We start from the raw sequence: 16,501 nt of genomic DNA, 5'->3' as shown, positions 1-16,501 counted from the left end.
TTAGGATTTTAGATTTTATATTTTTCATCTATTTGTAATCCTGCAGTTCTTTAGTGTAGAACTCTAAACTCCATATCCAGTGGGAGCTGCTGCTCTCCCATTTTGGGCAGACACAACAATTCCCCTACAGGCCTGGCAGTCAAGGACACCTCACTGCCTCAGGCCTGAGAGATGGAAACAAAAGTCAATTTTGTGGGGAGCAAACTTGGGGTAAATGACTTCATTACCTGAAGGTGTAATTGGAAGATTAACCCCCAATATGCAAATGGGCCAAACTTGTCAAAGTCTGAAATCCATTGTGTGGATCCATTGTCCATTTTGGGTGCAGCCCCTGGGGGGCTTTGTCTATCCTTAATGAAGGCCCTTCAATAACTAGAACTGTTTTTATTCTCTTAATTTTGTCTGGTCTCTGGTTTTGGTCGCCCAGAAAGGCATCAGTGTCTCTCCCTTCTCTGTCCCTGCAGGGTCACTTCTGTGGCTCAGGCTCAGCCCTGCCCAGGCCATGCCCTGCTGGGCAGTACCAGCCAGCCCCAGGCTCTGCCTCCTGCATCCCATGCCAGAGAGGATTCTACTGCCAGGAGCTGGTGACAGGGGACCCCAGGCTGTGCCCACCCCATTCCTACTGTCCCACAGGTACTGTGGAACTTGCCAAGGGCTCAGGTGTACCTGCCTGTGACCCCAGCCACATGCAATCCTGTGTGTCTCCCTCAGGCCAGGAGATGAGGAGGTGGCAATGAGCCAGTGTGGCACAGTGGCCACCTGAGAGTCACCTGTTAGAGCCTTGTCACAGCACAACACTCTTATTTATTTACTCATTGATTTATTTAAAATTATAGGTTAAATATATATAGGTTAAATAAATTATATATTATCTCATATTATCTCTTATATATTATATACATATATTTATTTTATATATAGGTTAAATAAATTATGTGTTATATATATAAATAGAGGTTTAAATAGGTTGATTTTTGTCTCTGTGCCCTTCCTTTTAGGGACACGAGTTCCTCTCACCTGTCCTGAAGGCACCTTCACTCCTGAAAACATGAGTGGCCTCTGGAATGAGAAGGAGTGCCTGCCTTGCCTGTCTGGCCACTACTGCAGGTTAAGATTCAGTTCACCCTGGCATTTTTCCTTCCTCTGGAGCACTTTGACATCCTTGTTTCATCCGTTTTTCCCAGATCCTCTCCTGCATTTCTTTCACTCAAGAAATACAAGCTTAGCACAGAGTTGGGTACAGAGGCATTGGATCTGTGGGCTCTGGGAGGGAAAAGCAGCCTGGCATCATCACTGTGTGCCCTGGTTTGGAGGACAGGTGTCTGCCAATAAAGGCAGAAGCTTCTCTTTGAAATGGAGAATGTAAATCCCCTCCCTCCAAATTATTATAATTTTGAAATTAAGGGGCTCTCAGGCAAAGATATAGGAATTAAGAAAAATGTTTCTTTACTAGGAAAATTAAAATACAAATGCAGTCTTACAAAGAACAATCCCAAAACACTGCCAGAGTCAGAATCCAAGCTGACACCCATCAGTCAGTCAGGGTGGTGGCAGCAGTCCCATTCAATGGTGGCTGCATCCTCCTGCAGTGGCAGATGTGGTTCAGCTGGAGCAGTGCTCCTGGAGAAGGTGCAGTTTTCCTCTGAAGCTCCAGGGATGATGTGGAAAGGTCTGGCTTTCCTCTGGAATCCAGTGGAAAGAAGATGTCTTGGTGTCCAAAATCTGATTTTTTATCTGGGTAGGAAAGGCTTGGCTCCTCCCCTGGCTGGAGCATCTCCCAGTGGGATGATGGAATTTTATCAGTCATGCACTGGGACTCACTGGCCATGAACAGGAGATATCTCCTGGAGGGAGGATGGGCTGTGGGAAAGAGAAAGATGATTGTCCCAGGTTGTTTAAAGATGGCCCATTAGCAGAGGATATCTCCCACAGGGATAAGGGTCACTGCCCCACCCAGGTTCAACAGATGGGGACAGAATACACATTTCTGGCCACATCAACCCAAACACACTATGGTACAAAGAAGCACCTGCATGAGATGGAAAGCCACCCACTATTCCATCTACAGCAATGTGCCACATTAATGGAATTTGTACTGCCTCAGTTAATCACCTACGTGGAAAAATGTGTCTATTTTCTTACTCATATCACAAGTTATTTGTCACTGCAAGCCTCACTGAGCTCCCAGTGTCCATACTCTGCTTTAGCACCACCCCAGCAGCTCAGAGTACACAAATCCTTGTTTTCCTCTCTGCTGCAGGCACGGAAAGCTGGAAGGGCAATGTGCTGCTGGATATTTCTGCCTGGCTGGGAGCTCCCAGGCTGCTCCTCAAGGCCTCCCCTTCTCCTGGCGCTTCCTGGCCGGGTGCCGCTGGGGCCAGGTGTGTGCAGGGCTGTGTCCTGCAGGTGAGTGAGGATCTCAGTCACACCTGCAGCTCAGAATATTCACTTGCTGCTAACCAAGTTATGTTCTAGTATATTGCATCATTTATTGCATTATATCGTATTAAAATTATCGTTGCTCATCAATTTTTTGCCTCTTTTCAACCAAAGTGTGCCAGACCAAAAAGGAATTTATAGTGCTGAGCTGCTAGTCCAGAAGAGTTTGAAGGCTCCCTACAGCTGTGGAAGTTCATTCCACATCAACAGCAGACTCTGGCTCAGTCGTTTTTGCCTCTGGAGGATTTGCATGTTTTATTTTTATCTCTTTTCCACCCATCTGTGTAGGTTACTACTGCCTGGAGGGGTCTGAGGTGCCCACTCCGTGTCCTGCCAACACTCTCAGGGCTCTCCCAGGGGCTGGCAGGAGGGAGGATTGCCTGCCCTGCCCACCAGGCCACTGGTGCAAAGCAGGTTTGGGTGGGAAATACTGAGGGAAGGGGAGGGAAGGGGTTGGGAGCTGCTTTCTGGGAGGGTTTTATGTATCCCTGATTGCCCAGCCCCATTTTCCTCCATTCCAGCCCTGTTTTTCTCCATTTTCCCCAGTTTTCTGCCTATCCCAGCCCCTTTTTATCCCATTTTTACTGATCCCATCCCATTCCCCCCTATCCCAGCCCCATTTTCCCAATTTTCCCCTTGTTCAGTCCAGTTTTTCCTACATTTTCCTCCTTTCAGCCCACTTATCTCCTGTTTTTCTCAATCCCAGCTCCATCTCTCCCTATTACAGCCCTGTTTTCATCCCATCCCATCCCATCCCATCCCATCCCATCCCATCCCATCCCATCCCATCCCATCCCATCCCATCCCATCCCATCCCATCCCATCCCATCCCATCCCATCCCATCCCATCCCATCCCTTTTTTCTCCCATTTTTCCCAATCCCATCTCCTTTCCCACCATTCCCACCCCATTTCCCCCATCCCAGAGGATGGCTTGGATAGCAGCTGTGGGATTGTGGAGTCCTGGCAGCGATGAGCCCTGCAGAGAACAGAGTCAGTGACTTTAAAATCCAGTGCCATCCCTGGGTGCCACCTGGCAGAAGAAGGGCTGGGGTGGCACAGGAGGGCACAGAGCACTGGGGACACACCTCAAACCTTCTTTTTCTGGTTTTTAGGGGACTCTGAGGCCCATCTGTGCCCAGTGGGACACTACTGCTCTGGGGGCAATGTCAGTGACCCCAGCAGTGTGCTGGCCCCCCAGGAGTGCCCTCCCCACACCTTCCGTGGGTACCCAGGAGCTCAGAGTGTGGCAGAGTGCCAGCCCTGCCCACCAGGGTACCACTGTCCTGTGTCAGGTGAGAGTCCTGGGTTCCCCTGTCCCCTCTCAGGTGAGTGTCCTTTGTAGGTGAGTGTCCTTGGGTGTCACTGTCCCCTGTCAGGTGAGTCTCCTCAGGTACCATTGTGCCCTGTCAGGTGAGTGTCCTTGGTACAACTATCCCCCGTCAGGTGAGTGTCCTTGGGTGTCACTTCCCTTGTCAGGTGAGTGCAGGGCAAAGCCAGCTCTGGGTGACAAAATTCCTTCCCTTTTTCCCTCCTCTGGGTGACAAAATTCCCCTCCCTTTCACCCTTTGGGTGACAAAATTCCTCTCCTTTCCTGCCTCTCTGTGACAAAATTCCCTCCTTTTCCCTCCTCTGGGTGATGAAGTTCCTTCCTTTTCCCACCTCTGCGTGACAAAATTCCTTCCCTTTCCTGCCTCTGGGTGACAAAATTTCCCAGGATGAGACAGGGAAAGGGAGAGAGAATTCCTCCTCAGAGCCACCCAAAAGCCTTTCCCCAAAATCCCCCCTGGCCACCCCACCTCCTTTCCTCTCCTCTCCTCACTCCCTTCTCCTCCCCACAGGCCTGACCAGCTTTGAGGATTATCCCTGCCCCCCTGGCTACTGGTGCCCTGGCAAAGGGGACACTTTCCTCTGTCCAGCTGGCACTTCCAGGATCCAGCCTGGTGCAAAGTCCTTGGAAGAGTGTGATCCCTGCTCACCTGGATATTACTGCCCGGATCCAGCGCAGACAGGACTCCCCAACACCCAGGGAATACCCTGCAAACCTGGCTATGAGTGCCCAGCAGGTGACACCATCTTGTTTTCCTTATTCCCTGCCATTTCTGAGCCTAGATGATGGATCAGCAGGGATTTAGCAGTGACTCTCATGCCATTCTCCCACGTCATGATCCTTCTCAGCCATTCCTGTTTTTCTTTAGCTGAGGGTGCCAAGGAAGTGTCTGGGCTTGGAAAAGGAGATCTTTACATGCAGGGCTGGGCATTGAGGTGTCAGCATTCCATGCTAAAAAATAAACTGGTTCCCAACAGTTCCGAGCCTTCTGGGAGAGAGTTTATGGAAAAGCCTCCTTGTTGTCTGCCTCCCAAACAGATCCTCCTGCTCTGGGAATGCCACACCAACGCTGTTCCCCTGTTTCTCCCCAGGGTCAGTAAATCCCAAGCCCTGCAGGCCTGGCTCTTACTGTGCTGCTGTGACAGGAGAGCCTCCCCTGTGTCCTGCTGGCTACCACTGTCCTGAGGGATCCTGGACTTACACCAGCCCCGAGCAGCTGTGAGTACCTGGGGCTTGGTACAGTCCCTAAAAACACCCAATAGTGGGAATTGTTCCTGGGATCCAGCCTAACCATGCCCTTTGTGCACGCTGCTAAAGCAAAGGGATCTTGGTGGAATCCTGTCATGGATTTGGTGACTGAACAGAGAGGGGGATTTTGAATTTCTGCTTAGCTTGGACTCAGATGAGAATCACTTTTAGCTTTGCTTTTTGTTTTCACTGATCATTGAATCCAGAAATCATTTTCAGATATTTCCTTCCCTTCTCTGCCCTGTTCTGACTCCCAGGTGTGTGTTCCCATACTACTGCCCCCCGGGCAGTGCCCACCCCGTGCCCTGTGAAGGAGGGCACATGGCCCTCAGCCTGCCTGGCCTGAGGGGCTCAGCTGAGAGATTCTGCAGAGTTTGTGCTGCAGGGACCTTCCGCAGCGAGCCCCTGATCTCAGCAGCCTGCCAGCCCTGCCCAGCTGGCTTCACCTGCCCACCAGGTACACTCAGCTGCCACGGGGCAGTGGGGCAACAGAGCAGCTTCAATTGGGAGCAGAGAGTTTTGGGTTCTGTGTGGGCAAAGCTCTCATCCTCTGCAGTTATAAAATCCTGGTGTGGGCTGTCACGTGGGCTCACCACTGAGGGAAAGAAAAACTGAGATTTATATTTAAATATGAATTGGACTGGGAAATGCTGCTCTGTATTTATACAGACTGGTGTCTATGTATAGAGAGATGAGTGTGGATGGATCACTGGGACAAGCCAGTGCTCTCTGCCTCTCTCCCAGCACATCCCTAATGCCCCCCTTTCCCCAGGCAGTGACAGCTACCACGAGCAGCCTTGTCCCCGTGGCCACTACTGCCCTGCACTGTCCCCTGCCCCTCTGCCCTGTCCCCCGGGCACCCACGGCAGCAGCCACTTTGCCAAGCACCCCGGGGACTGCCAGCCCTGTGCTGCTGGCACCTTCAACCACCTCCCTGCCCAGCCTGCCTGCTTCCCCTGTGGCAGCTCCTCTTCCTCTCAGCCAGGTGAGTTTTTGTGTGTCAGTGGGGTTTTCCCCTCTGTTAAGGTGTTTTCTGATGTTCCCCAAACCCTGGGATCCTGCTGGAGCTGGGGGTGCTGCCCATGCCCAGCTGCTGTCCCCCTGTCCCACCCAGGAGGAGGATTCCATTCCAAAGCTCTCCTATTGCCCCTCTTACACTCTTACCCAAGGGGATTTGATCTCCTTAAAGGAAAGGAGAGCTGAGCAGCTCTATTAATTCTTGGCTTTGAAAGTGGTGGAGCTTCAGCAAGATCACTTTAGCCAGGATTTGGGGGAGTTGTATTAAATCTAGGGGTGCTTTTGAGCCAAAATTGGGCACTGTGGGCATGATAAAGGCTGGAAACTGGGAAAGTAAAGAGTGCTTTTTCCACACTTAGAGTATGTGCAGCAGTGCCCCATGCTTCAAATCAGGTGGATTTGAGGCTGTTGAGGCACGAGAGAGAGGCTTGGCAGCCCTGCCTGGCTGGGTCCTTTCTCCATCCCTATAGATGTTTATAAATTCTTATTTATATTACAGTGAGTTTAATAGTACTTTTAGTTAACAAGCTAAAAATGGAGACATTTTTTTACAAGGCCTTTTAAGGGTTAAAGTGTTTAATTAAGAATGGGCACTTAAAATTTATTTTTACTTCTAATATAATAGCTAACTACTTGTGATTTGCAATGCGGATTTTTCTATTTAATTACAAAAATACTATTTAGACTCATGAAGAAGTAGGTGAAAAAGAAGGAAACTTCTGTTTTAAAACCTCTATCTTGCTTTATATATATTGTTATATCCTAAAACTTTAAACACTAATTTTTTTACTGTGTGATAATACACATTTGTATTCAAACAACACACTTGTGATCCTAGTTCTATTATTCAATGTTAGAAGCTTTTTCTACAGCCACAGGTCAAAAGATTTTTGTTTAGTTTAGTTTTGTTTTGTTTTGTTTTGTTTTGTTTTGTGGGTCAGTGTCTGTTAGCACAGAAAATCTAAAATTCTCAGTTTCCAGGCTTCCAGCACAGTTGTTCCTGTATTCCCAACCCCAAATCCAACCTCTTCCCCAGGTGCCAGCAGCTGCAGCTGCCATGGGCTGAACAGAGCTTTCCAGCACTCAGATGCCTCCTGCATCTGCCAGGCAGGTTATATTTATTATGATGAGAGAGGCAAGAAAGACCCTGACAGCAACAGCGACCAGGATTGCAGACCTCAGGTAAAATCAGGTTCTGAACCAAAAGTGTGTGATGTGCAGGAGAGGGGGAGTGTTCTTAAGCTAAGGCAAATAAGTATTTTAGATGTTTTATTGACACTTTCTTGTAGGAGTTTTCTTGGCTAGGATCTTGTGAGGTTAAATTTAAATTCATAAGGGATGGAGGTAAAAGATCCTTCCATACCAGGGCAATGGGAGCAGCACAGTGTCTCACATGGATGGCAGATGAAGGAATTTAAATCGCCTTTAATATGAACTTCTTTAAAACTGCCATGGGCAGGGAGACACTAAAACCAGTTCTTGTCTGTATCTTGCATGTTGCCACTTTTTCCCTCTTTTTGAATGAACTGTAGTGCAAAACCACCTCTTGAGGTGGGTTCCTCAACAATCTAGAGTGTCAAAATTATACCCTGGTTCTTTCAAGTATTTTCTTACAGCTGAAGAAAATTAGGACCTCATCAGGGGTTGGGAGGTGAATTTGTTGTGTGGTTTCTTCAATGTTTTCATTGTTTGATTGATGCCTGGAGAGGCTGCCTGGAATAGAGGCTGGACAGAGTCAAAGGGATTTGTTAAAAGCCTTCAAAGGATTCACCTTGGGCAGTGCAAGAGCCTGGCAAGGGCTAAACCCAAGATGGACTCAGAGTCATGAGTTTCACACTTTTATAAGTTTTGATCCATTTCCATTTTAGGGTTCATTGTTCAATTCCAGCTTCTGCAGTCCCGCCCTCCCAGATTCTCTCCTCTATTCGCTGCTCTTTGCACTTTTTGGGGCTGGAGCTGCAGCAGTGTCATCGGTTCTGGGGCTGGGAAAGGATTGTTTTGTGGGACTGAGCTGTGAGGAGAACCTGCTAACACTTTATATGGAGATCAGAGTTCTATACCAATGCAGTGCAGAAAATGGAAAATGCGAAAGCTCAAACTTAAGGCATCAGGGTCGCTTTTATGTTGAATATCTGAAGCACAGCAGTGGAGAGGGGGTGATTTTGAGGGATGTGCAGCTCACTGCAGCCCTGGAGCCTGTCTGGGTGTGTTTTCCTGCAGGTGGACGAGCTGTGTGCCCCTGGGCAGGTGAGGCTGGCGTCCACACGCCGTTGTGCCGTCCCTGAGCGCCACGACTGCACCGCCGCCTGCGGCCCCGCGGGAGGACAGCTGCACACACAGCTGGGCATGTGAGTGCTGCCCTGACAAATCATCCCCATTAGCCCTGAGATACTGATCCCATCAGGTCCTGCCAGGGTTGGGTTGTGGAAGGGGTTTTTTTGGGAAATTTTCGGTGTTATGCCTAAAGAGGCTGCCTGGAACAGAGGCTGGGTAGAGTTAAAGGAATAAAGCTGGGATTTATTAAAAGCCTTCAAAGGTTTCACCTTGGGCAGAAAAAGAGCCTGGGCAGGGCTAAGTCAAAGATGGACTCAGAGTCACGAGTTTCACTCTTTTATAAGTTTGGTCCATTTTCATTTTGGGGTTCATTGTCCAATTCCAGCTCCCAGATTCCATCCCAGATTCTCTCCTCCATTCACTGCTGTTTGCACTTTTTGGGGCTGAAGCTGCAGCGCTGCCCTTGGCTCTGGGGCTGGGAAAGGATTGTTTTGTGTGACTGAGATGGGAGGAGAATTTTATATTAAATTCAGAGTTCTATACCAATGCAGTACAGAAAATGGAAAACATGAAAGCTCAAACTTTGGCATCATTTCCTCCCTAAGTTCCTATCTCTGCAGGTTCATGGACAGGGAGATGCTGAAACCAGTTCTTGTCACATATCACTTTCTTCCTCTTTGTGAATGAATTTCTGTGTTGCAACCTCCCCCTGGCATGGGTTACAGAGAATTCTGGCGTGTCAAAATCATACTCTGATTCTTTCAACCATTTTCCTGGAGCTGAGCTTTGGGGAGGGGTGCAATGCTCTGTTACAGGAGGAAGGTGGTTTTTGCTGGACACCAACCAAGCACTGTTAGTGGGGTGTCATGTTTTGGCCCTGAAGAGCAGAACAGGGAATTTTTTTCCATGAATACAGAGTAGGATCATCCACCCTGTGGGCTGTGACACAGTGGGGCTCTGCTGCAGCTGTTTGCTGGGGGATCAGGGCTGACCAAGGATTTGTCCCTTTTGCAGATGTCACTGCAGGCAGTACATCTCTGCTGAGGAGCTCTGTGACCAGCTGTGCCTGCTGAGAGCCCCACGCATCTCCCTGGGCTTTGGCAGCAACAGAGAGCTGCTGCTGAGGGTCAACCAGGGGCAAGTGAGGGTAGGTGTGGAGGGAGGGATTGCTTCCTAAAGGTGCAGGTTTGGGAGAGGCCAGAAATCACTGTGGGGTAAGGGAATTCCTCCAGGTGAGCCTAAAGTTTGCTGCATTACAGAGAAACAATTCCTGAATGTGCAGGTTTGGGAGAGCCAGAAATCACAGTGAATAAGGGGACTCCTCCAGGTAAGGTTAAGGGTTGCTGCATTATAGAGAAACAAATTCTGAATTATAGGGGAAAACTCCTAGAGCAGCCTTTTACAGCTGCACTGAAGGTTGACCACAAAGCAGGGTAGATTGAATCAGGGATTAGAGCTCCCTCTGCTTCCCACAGGAATTGTCCAACATTCTGGGCCCAGATGAGCACGTGCAGAGCAGCCAGAGGGTGCATTTGGTGCTGTTCAGTCCCCAGGGAGTGCTGGGTCTCATTGTCTCCAGCACAGAAGTTCTGGATGCATTTCTCATGGGTAAGGCTTGAAAGGGAACCCAAATTCCATCCATACCAAGCAAACCATTCCCTCCCATGCTGGCACAGCCACTGGACAGCAGGTTGGCACAGAAGGAATTCATTATGAGATGCTTCAAATTATTTAGAAAGCAAGGAAATACCTTGCTCTGTCTGGGAGTAGACAGTAAGGGATTCATTGACTGCATGGGTAGCTTCTGGGAATGGGTTTAGATAGAGATTTTGGATTTCCAGGTGTTGCATTTTAGGCTGTAGGTGAGCAGCAAAAAGGATAATGCAACATAGTTTTTCGTGCAATGGAGAAGCAAAAGAGACAGAGAGCTTTATTTAAAGAAACACTTCACTTTATATAGGGTAGTATGTGCAAAACAAAATAGAAAAGACTCATTGTTCCAAGAGGGCAACATCTCTTTGAAAACATGCTTTATGCCAAATATCACGAGACACTTACATGGCTCTCACACACCCTGCAGGTGCATAATCAGTGTTATAAATTCTTATCCATGTGAAAGCTGAGAAAGGCAAGGCTTCAAGGCTGCTTTTCCCCTGGTTCCCAGCAGCATCCAGCAGCATCCAGAGAAATAGAAGTAAACTCCATTTGGAGGCCAATCTGTTGGCAGGTGGAGGGGTTTGGCTGTATGAGCTGTAATTGCCCACAAAAAATAAATAATTCTTCCTTGCCAAGGGTCTGGTGTTGCTGCCCACTTTGCAGGGCTCATTCTGGTTTTTTCTCTTGCCTGTGGCAGGGGATTTTTCCTGGGATCAGCTGCAGCAGAAAGGGCACAGAGCCCAGAGGAGCTCCCCCAAAGACAGCCAGGCCTTGCCCCTCATCCCTAACCCAGTGGTGTGTCTGGAGGCAGGGGACACCATCCTTTTCCAGCTCAGCATCAATTCCCAGGGTGAGTGTGGCTGGGGCTGAGCATGTTTGTGTGTCCAGGGCTGTTCAGAGCAGTGGCTCTGTGCTGGGCATCCTGCATGGATTAGAATAGAATAGAATGGAATGGAATGGAATGGAATAGAATAGAATAGAATAGAATAGAATAGAATAGAATAGAATAGAATAGAATAGAATAGAATAGAATAGAATAGAATAGAATAGAATAGAATAGAATAGAATAGAATAGAATAGAATATACTGTAGCATTATAATATGTCAATATTAATAATTAATATTAATACTCTGTATTTTATGTTAATATTAATGTTATCTATTTTATTTTGATATTGATACTATATATTTAATTTTAACATCATATATAATTTTATACATATATAATGTTATATGCATGGCCCTCTAAAAGCAGCCCCACAGCTCTCAGTGGGGTGCTCAGAGCTGTGACCCTGTGCCCCACCCCCAGACCGTGCCTCCAGCCATTACCCCGTTTACCAGAAGCAGCATCTCTACAACAACAACCCAGGCTGGGATTTTGGATCCTTCCGAAGGCTGGAGCACCTGATCCAGGAGACTCAGCTCAACCTCTCCTGGTAACAGCTGCTGTGGGCAGGACTGGGAGGGAGTTTTTGGCAGAATCAGCACATCCTTGGTGCTGAAAACACCTATTTTTTGCTGTGTTGAACCATCCTCAGAGATGGAGGCTGAAGCAAGCTTGGATCAGCTGGGACCTCCTTCACTTCTCTCCTCCAGGTTTGCCCACATTTTCCTGGAGCCTGGGACATTCGTGTTCAGGGACAGCTCCATGCAGGAACATTTCCTGATTGTGACAGTGCACCAAGCCAACGTGAGCTGTGACCCTGGGGAAGTGTCCTTCCAGCCCTCCTCTGTGTTCCAGCTGTCCAGACACGGGATTCTGAAGCAGAAAGATCTGAACTTGGCTCCCAACTGGGCTGCCATCACAGGTACAGCCAAAACTCTCAGACACCCACCTTCAACCTCCATTCCTACCCCTGACCTCTGTCTTGTCCTCTGTATGTGTGTTTAAACAAGCATTTTTATTGGAAATGCCACCAAAGCACTGCTTTGTCACCTTTAATCCCTTGCTCCTCTGGAGCTTCCCAAAGTTGACTTTGCTCTCTGGCCAAGAACTCGCCTGTGCAGGAGCTGAGGTGGTGACAGAGGGAAGGAGCAGTCGTGCTTCTCCCCACACCCTGTTTGAAGAGTTCAGGTCACCAAAAGCTTTGTTTTCCTTGGCTGGAGAGCAGAAAATGACAGTGTATTTCCATGATAAACCCAGCTGAAATTAAATCCATCATCTCAAAGTTGACTAAGAGCTCAACACAAGGTCAGGTAAGGTCTCACGTGGGTGTGAGCAAACAACAGAAATTAAAGTGTGGCATGCAAGCACGATCCTGGCTCTATAAAATACATATATTTTATGTATTTTTTATAAAATTTATAAACTGGATCCTTCAGGCCTGAAAACACCTTGCTCCTCATCCACCTGCCCCAGCTTCTCCCAGAAGAAGCAGAATGAAATGAGTAGGAAAGGTGCTGAATGGTTTTTGTTGTGTTTTTTTGTTTGTTTCTCACTTCTCACCCTCCCTCCTGGCTTCCCTAGCAATCCTCTTTGTCCTGGGTTTCCTTGTGGTGATGCTGACCACCCTGGCCATCGTGTTCCAGCCTGCTGGCCCCAAAATTAGCCCACTGAAGAGCTGGAAGCCACGATGGAGGAGCCTGGGGGAGCCACACATCCCACCACAGTACATCCTCCTTAAGGACAGGTAAAGACCAACCTCTGCAAGGCTCTGCAAAAAAAAAAAAAAAAAAAAAATCTACCCAAGAAATCCATCTTCTGCTTGAGCTGGGCTGGGCTCTGGTCTTACTGAGAAAAATGAGATACTCTTCACCCTCTCTGCCATTCTCTCCAGCCTCAAGTTCTATCAGATGCTTGGTCCTCGTGGATCTGGAGAAGATGTTGATTCTGGAGAGAAAGGAGCAGTGCCCAGTGCAGGTAAGTGCTGGGCCAGCCCCAGGTTTTCTCCCATTGTTTTTTTCCCCATTTTCTTCTCTCAGGTGCAATATTTTGACACCTGCTCACCAGAATTTTCTGCACTGTCAGGAGGCCACACAGGCACTTTGCTGTGCACATGTCCACAGGCACACGTTTCCACCCTGGATTTATTCCAGGGAATTTAACCTCCTGTCATTGGGATGGGTTGGAGATTTTCCCCTGAGGAGCTGAGCGAATTCCCAGCCTTGACAAGCAGCAAGTCCAGGTGATGGGTGAAGAAAATAAAGATTTACAGTGTTTTCCTTGGCTTTGTCCACTGGTTATTTTGTTCCCTGAAGGCACGTGATTGCTGGGGCTGGTTTGCTTTCTGGGAATGAGCTGGGCTGGGGAATTTCGGGGTGCTCAGAGCACAGCAGAGCCCCAGCCCAGCAGATGGCAGCAGGTGGTGATGCTGAGAGCAGCTCTGGGAGATCCCAGCAGATTTCTGGACAATCCAGCAGCTGATAGTGACACTCTGTCATCCTCCCCCTCGCTGGGGAACGAGACCTTCTCTCACATCTCCTCCCTCACCATTCTCCTTCCTCACAGAACACAAATTCCTATGGACAGGCAGCATCTTGTGCAGAAAATAAACTCAAATAACCTGGTGTCCAGTGTGTGAGTGTGACCTTCCCCTGGTGTTTCAGAAAACAGCTCTGCACCCCGGCTGCTGGAGGATTTCAGTGTCCGGACCCTCTATGACAAGCTGGAGGATCAGAATTTGCACCTGGCCTCTCAGCTGGCCAAGCACAGGATGGACATGCTGGGCTTCCACAGTGGGGTCAGCCAGAGCATCCAGAGCCTCATGGTCAGTGGGGACAGGGAAGGGAGCCTTGGAACCATGGAAATTTTAAGATAAATTATTGCCCTGAATGAAAATTTATCAAAGGATGGGTAGTACTCTTTTCACTAGTTTATTTTGGCATAAAGCAAATTTTTTGTGGTTTTATATGATGGGCTGAACATGGATTCTGAGGTTTATATATATAACAGTGCTGCTTTCTGTGAACAGGATACAGTGCAAGCTCTGGACTGGGAAGCCCTAAAATCCTTTTCCAGGCAAGGGATTTGTGGGCAGGAAGCTGCAGAGCAGAGCTGGGCAGCAGTGGGTGCTGAGCTGAGGGATGGACACTGGGACTTCCAGCCAGGTGAGAGGAGCAGGGTGCAGAGCAAAAGGAGCAGTGTGGGGTAGCAGCAGCACTGAAAAGGCTAAAAAAGACCTTACAGAACAAAAAAATGTTCTGTAAGGGCTGACAGCCTGTCTGCACTGGGCTCAGTGAGAGGAGAGGTCTGGCAGCTCAGGGAGGGGTGAACAGAGTTATTTGGAAATGTTCTATGAAATGAGGCAGCCTGAGAAATTTCCAAAGAAAGGCTCCTGCTCTTGGTGCTGTTCTGGATTTTATCAGTTTTCCAAGAGGTTCTGGGGAATCCCACTGAAATTTTGTGTTGAGTTCATCAGGGACCCCATGGCAAGAGGTGGCAGAGTTAATGAGAGCTCTGGAAGTGCTGCTTGGGAGCACTGCTGGCAGGAGCAGAGCTGCAAACCCAGAGATGCAGCTTGGGATCCAAGCTCAGGCTGCAGTGGGAGCTGCACCCAGTGAGAACAAACCAGAAGGGCAGGTGAGCTGCAGGTGTCAGCCATCCCTCACCCTTCTTGGAGTTTTTCCTTTTCTTTAACTTCTGAGCCCTTTTTATCCCACAGGATCCAGAGCTGTCTCAGCTCTGGGAGCTGTTCAGCAGGAAAGATGCTTTTTCCAGCCTGCCTGGGCATGAAGAGCATGGTAAGGGCAGTGCCACAGCTGGGAGGTGCTTTCAGAGGAGGCTGATTCTCTGCTCAGAGGGTAACAGGGCAACACAGCAAATGCAGAATTACTTTTCCCCATTTATTCTATTTTTTACTTTCATATATATTTTTTTTTTTTTCTGAAATGACATCTCAGGGCAGCCACTTCTGCCTCCTCTATCCCCCTGTAGAGAGAAGTCAAGGAGTTTCCATTTCATTAAATCCTTCTCTGTATGAGAGAGGTCAAGGAATTTCCATCCCTACAGACCCTTCACACTTTTATATTAAGTGACCACCTGTAGGGAAGAGTGTAGTGTCATTGTAATAATTAAATGCTAATTTGGAGAGGCCAGGAAGATTCTACACCATCATTCTATGATCCTCACAGCATTCCCTCTGCCCAGGATAATATTTCCTTTTGCAGCTCTTCATTCAGGCTCAAAAATTCCCCTATTTGTTCCAGGCTCAAATCCCCACTTGGTTTATCTGACTGAGCTGGAGGTGGAGGGTCTGGTGGCAGCTTCCCCCCTTGCCAAGACCCTGTGTGAGATCAAGGAAGCTTTGGTGAATCTGCAGCAACCCTCAGTCCTTGGTAATTCAGCTGTTTTTCTTCATGTGTGCTGGTTTAGAGCAGTAAATAAAGCAGGAGTTAAAATAAGCAGGATTTCTTCTGAACTGAATATTTTCCTCCAGCAGCTGCTGAATTTTTTAGTCTGTGATGCTCAGTGTTTGCAATTAATAACAGCGGGTTTGGTGTAATTAGGGGAGGATAATTTGCATTAGTTTGAAATTCAGATGCAGTGAGTTTGCAAAACCTGAACCTGGATCCTGCAGCCCCTGGGCAGTGCTGCAGGTCCTGCCCTGGGTTATTCCCCTTGGATTTGCCTGTGGTGGTGGTGGCTCTTGGTGTCCACTGAATTTCTACTCTGCTTTTATTCTGAATTTCTTTCTCAGGCAGCAAACATCCAACTAGCCTGGGGAGCTCAGCCCTCTTCTGACTGCTGGATTCCTGGGATGAAAAAGAGGAGCTGCATTCTCAGAGAATTGAAGAGACAGAAGGAGGAATGTTTCATATTCTGCACAGTAAAACAGCCACAAACTCATTTCCTGGAGGAGCTGAACTTATCCTGGGCAAAAAAGTTGGACAGTGGAGGGAGGAGGTGCTGGCACAGAGAAGATTTACCTGAAGTATCAGAACAGACAGATTTAATTAAGGATGTATTTGGTTAAATATGTGATGAGGAATCCATATTCTTTTTGCTTAACCTTGAAATATTTTCACATTTGCTGTGGATTATCAATAATTTCTAGGCTGGAGAAGAAGCTGAAGTCCTTGGTGTTGCTGTGTGTTTTTTGGTGTTAAGTCAATAAAGCAATAAACTGAAGACCACAGCTGGTATAAGAACCTCAATTTACCAATGTGTTCTTTCTGCCTTTCTGATCTCTGATGTGAAGGATATTTGTGAGTTTTCCAAGCATTTCAGAGCCATCCTTTTGAGCCTTGCCCAGCACCCCTACATGGCCTGTGCATGTTTCAAACACAGTAAATTCTGCTGGCAGAGACCTCAAAGATCTCTACAAATGTGATTTTTCTGAGCAAAGATACACTGAAATTAATCCTGCAGGGATAGCTGCTGCTGTCCAGTGCTCTGTGAGCCTGATTTTTAATTCTTTAATATTCTTCCTACCATTCTGCTTCTCTTGCCCTGCCTGTGAAAGCAGAGCTGTGAGGAGGGAATTGTTCATGGCCCAGGAGCAGAATCCCCTTCTCCACGTCCCTGAAATCCAGGTGAAGGGCAGGAACACCAGATTGGAGCCAGCACAAACCCTCACAAATCCAGCCAGCAGCAAAGCCA

The 16,501-nt window shown here is 48.0% G+C and overlaps 1 protein-coding gene across 1 annotated transcript in view; it reads left to right on the top strand.

The window, feature by feature from the left end:
* Positions 1-15,944, top strand: part of LOC306812208 (uncharacterized protein) — a 48,095-nt gene extending 32,151 nt beyond the window's left edge. The window contains exons 48-71 of the mRNA XM_079326553.1: positions 465-633; positions 999-1,107; positions 2,261-2,406; positions 2,728-2,853; positions 3,554-3,733; positions 4,280-4,504; positions 4,860-4,986; positions 5,274-5,473; positions 5,789-6,001; positions 7,070-7,215; positions 8,254-8,381; positions 9,322-9,454; positions 9,783-9,915; positions 10,661-10,813; positions 11,273-11,399; positions 11,560-11,771; positions 12,431-12,593; positions 12,741-12,823; positions 13,510-13,670; positions 13,875-14,010; positions 14,322-14,482; positions 14,565-14,643; positions 15,109-15,237; positions 15,600-15,944. Of these exons, the coding sequence (XP_079182679.1) occupies positions 465-633; positions 999-1,107; positions 2,261-2,406; positions 2,728-2,853; positions 3,554-3,733; positions 4,280-4,504; positions 4,860-4,986; positions 5,274-5,473; positions 5,789-6,001; positions 7,070-7,215; positions 8,254-8,381; positions 9,322-9,454; positions 9,783-9,915; positions 10,661-10,813; positions 11,273-11,399; positions 11,560-11,771; positions 12,431-12,593; positions 12,741-12,823; positions 13,510-13,670; positions 13,875-14,010; positions 14,322-14,482; positions 14,565-14,643; positions 15,109-15,237; positions 15,600-15,643 (3,483 nt within the window). The 3' untranslated portion in view covers positions 15,644-15,944. The remainder of the gene's footprint in view (positions 1-464; positions 634-998; positions 1,108-2,260; positions 2,407-2,727; positions 2,854-3,553; positions 3,734-4,279; positions 4,505-4,859; positions 4,987-5,273; positions 5,474-5,788; positions 6,002-7,069; positions 7,216-8,253; positions 8,382-9,321; positions 9,455-9,782; positions 9,916-10,660; positions 10,814-11,272; positions 11,400-11,559; positions 11,772-12,430; positions 12,594-12,740; positions 12,824-13,509; positions 13,671-13,874; positions 14,011-14,321; positions 14,483-14,564; positions 14,644-15,108; positions 15,238-15,599) is intronic.
* Positions 15,945-16,501: the final 557 nt, after the last annotated feature.

Source organism: Erithacus rubecula, assembly GCF_903797595.1.
Source record: "Erithacus rubecula genome assembly, chromosome: 25".
Classification (NCBI taxonomy): domain Eukaryota; kingdom Metazoa; phylum Chordata; class Aves; order Passeriformes; family Muscicapidae; genus Erithacus; species Erithacus rubecula.
This window is presented reverse-complemented; position numbering and strand designations above follow the sequence as displayed.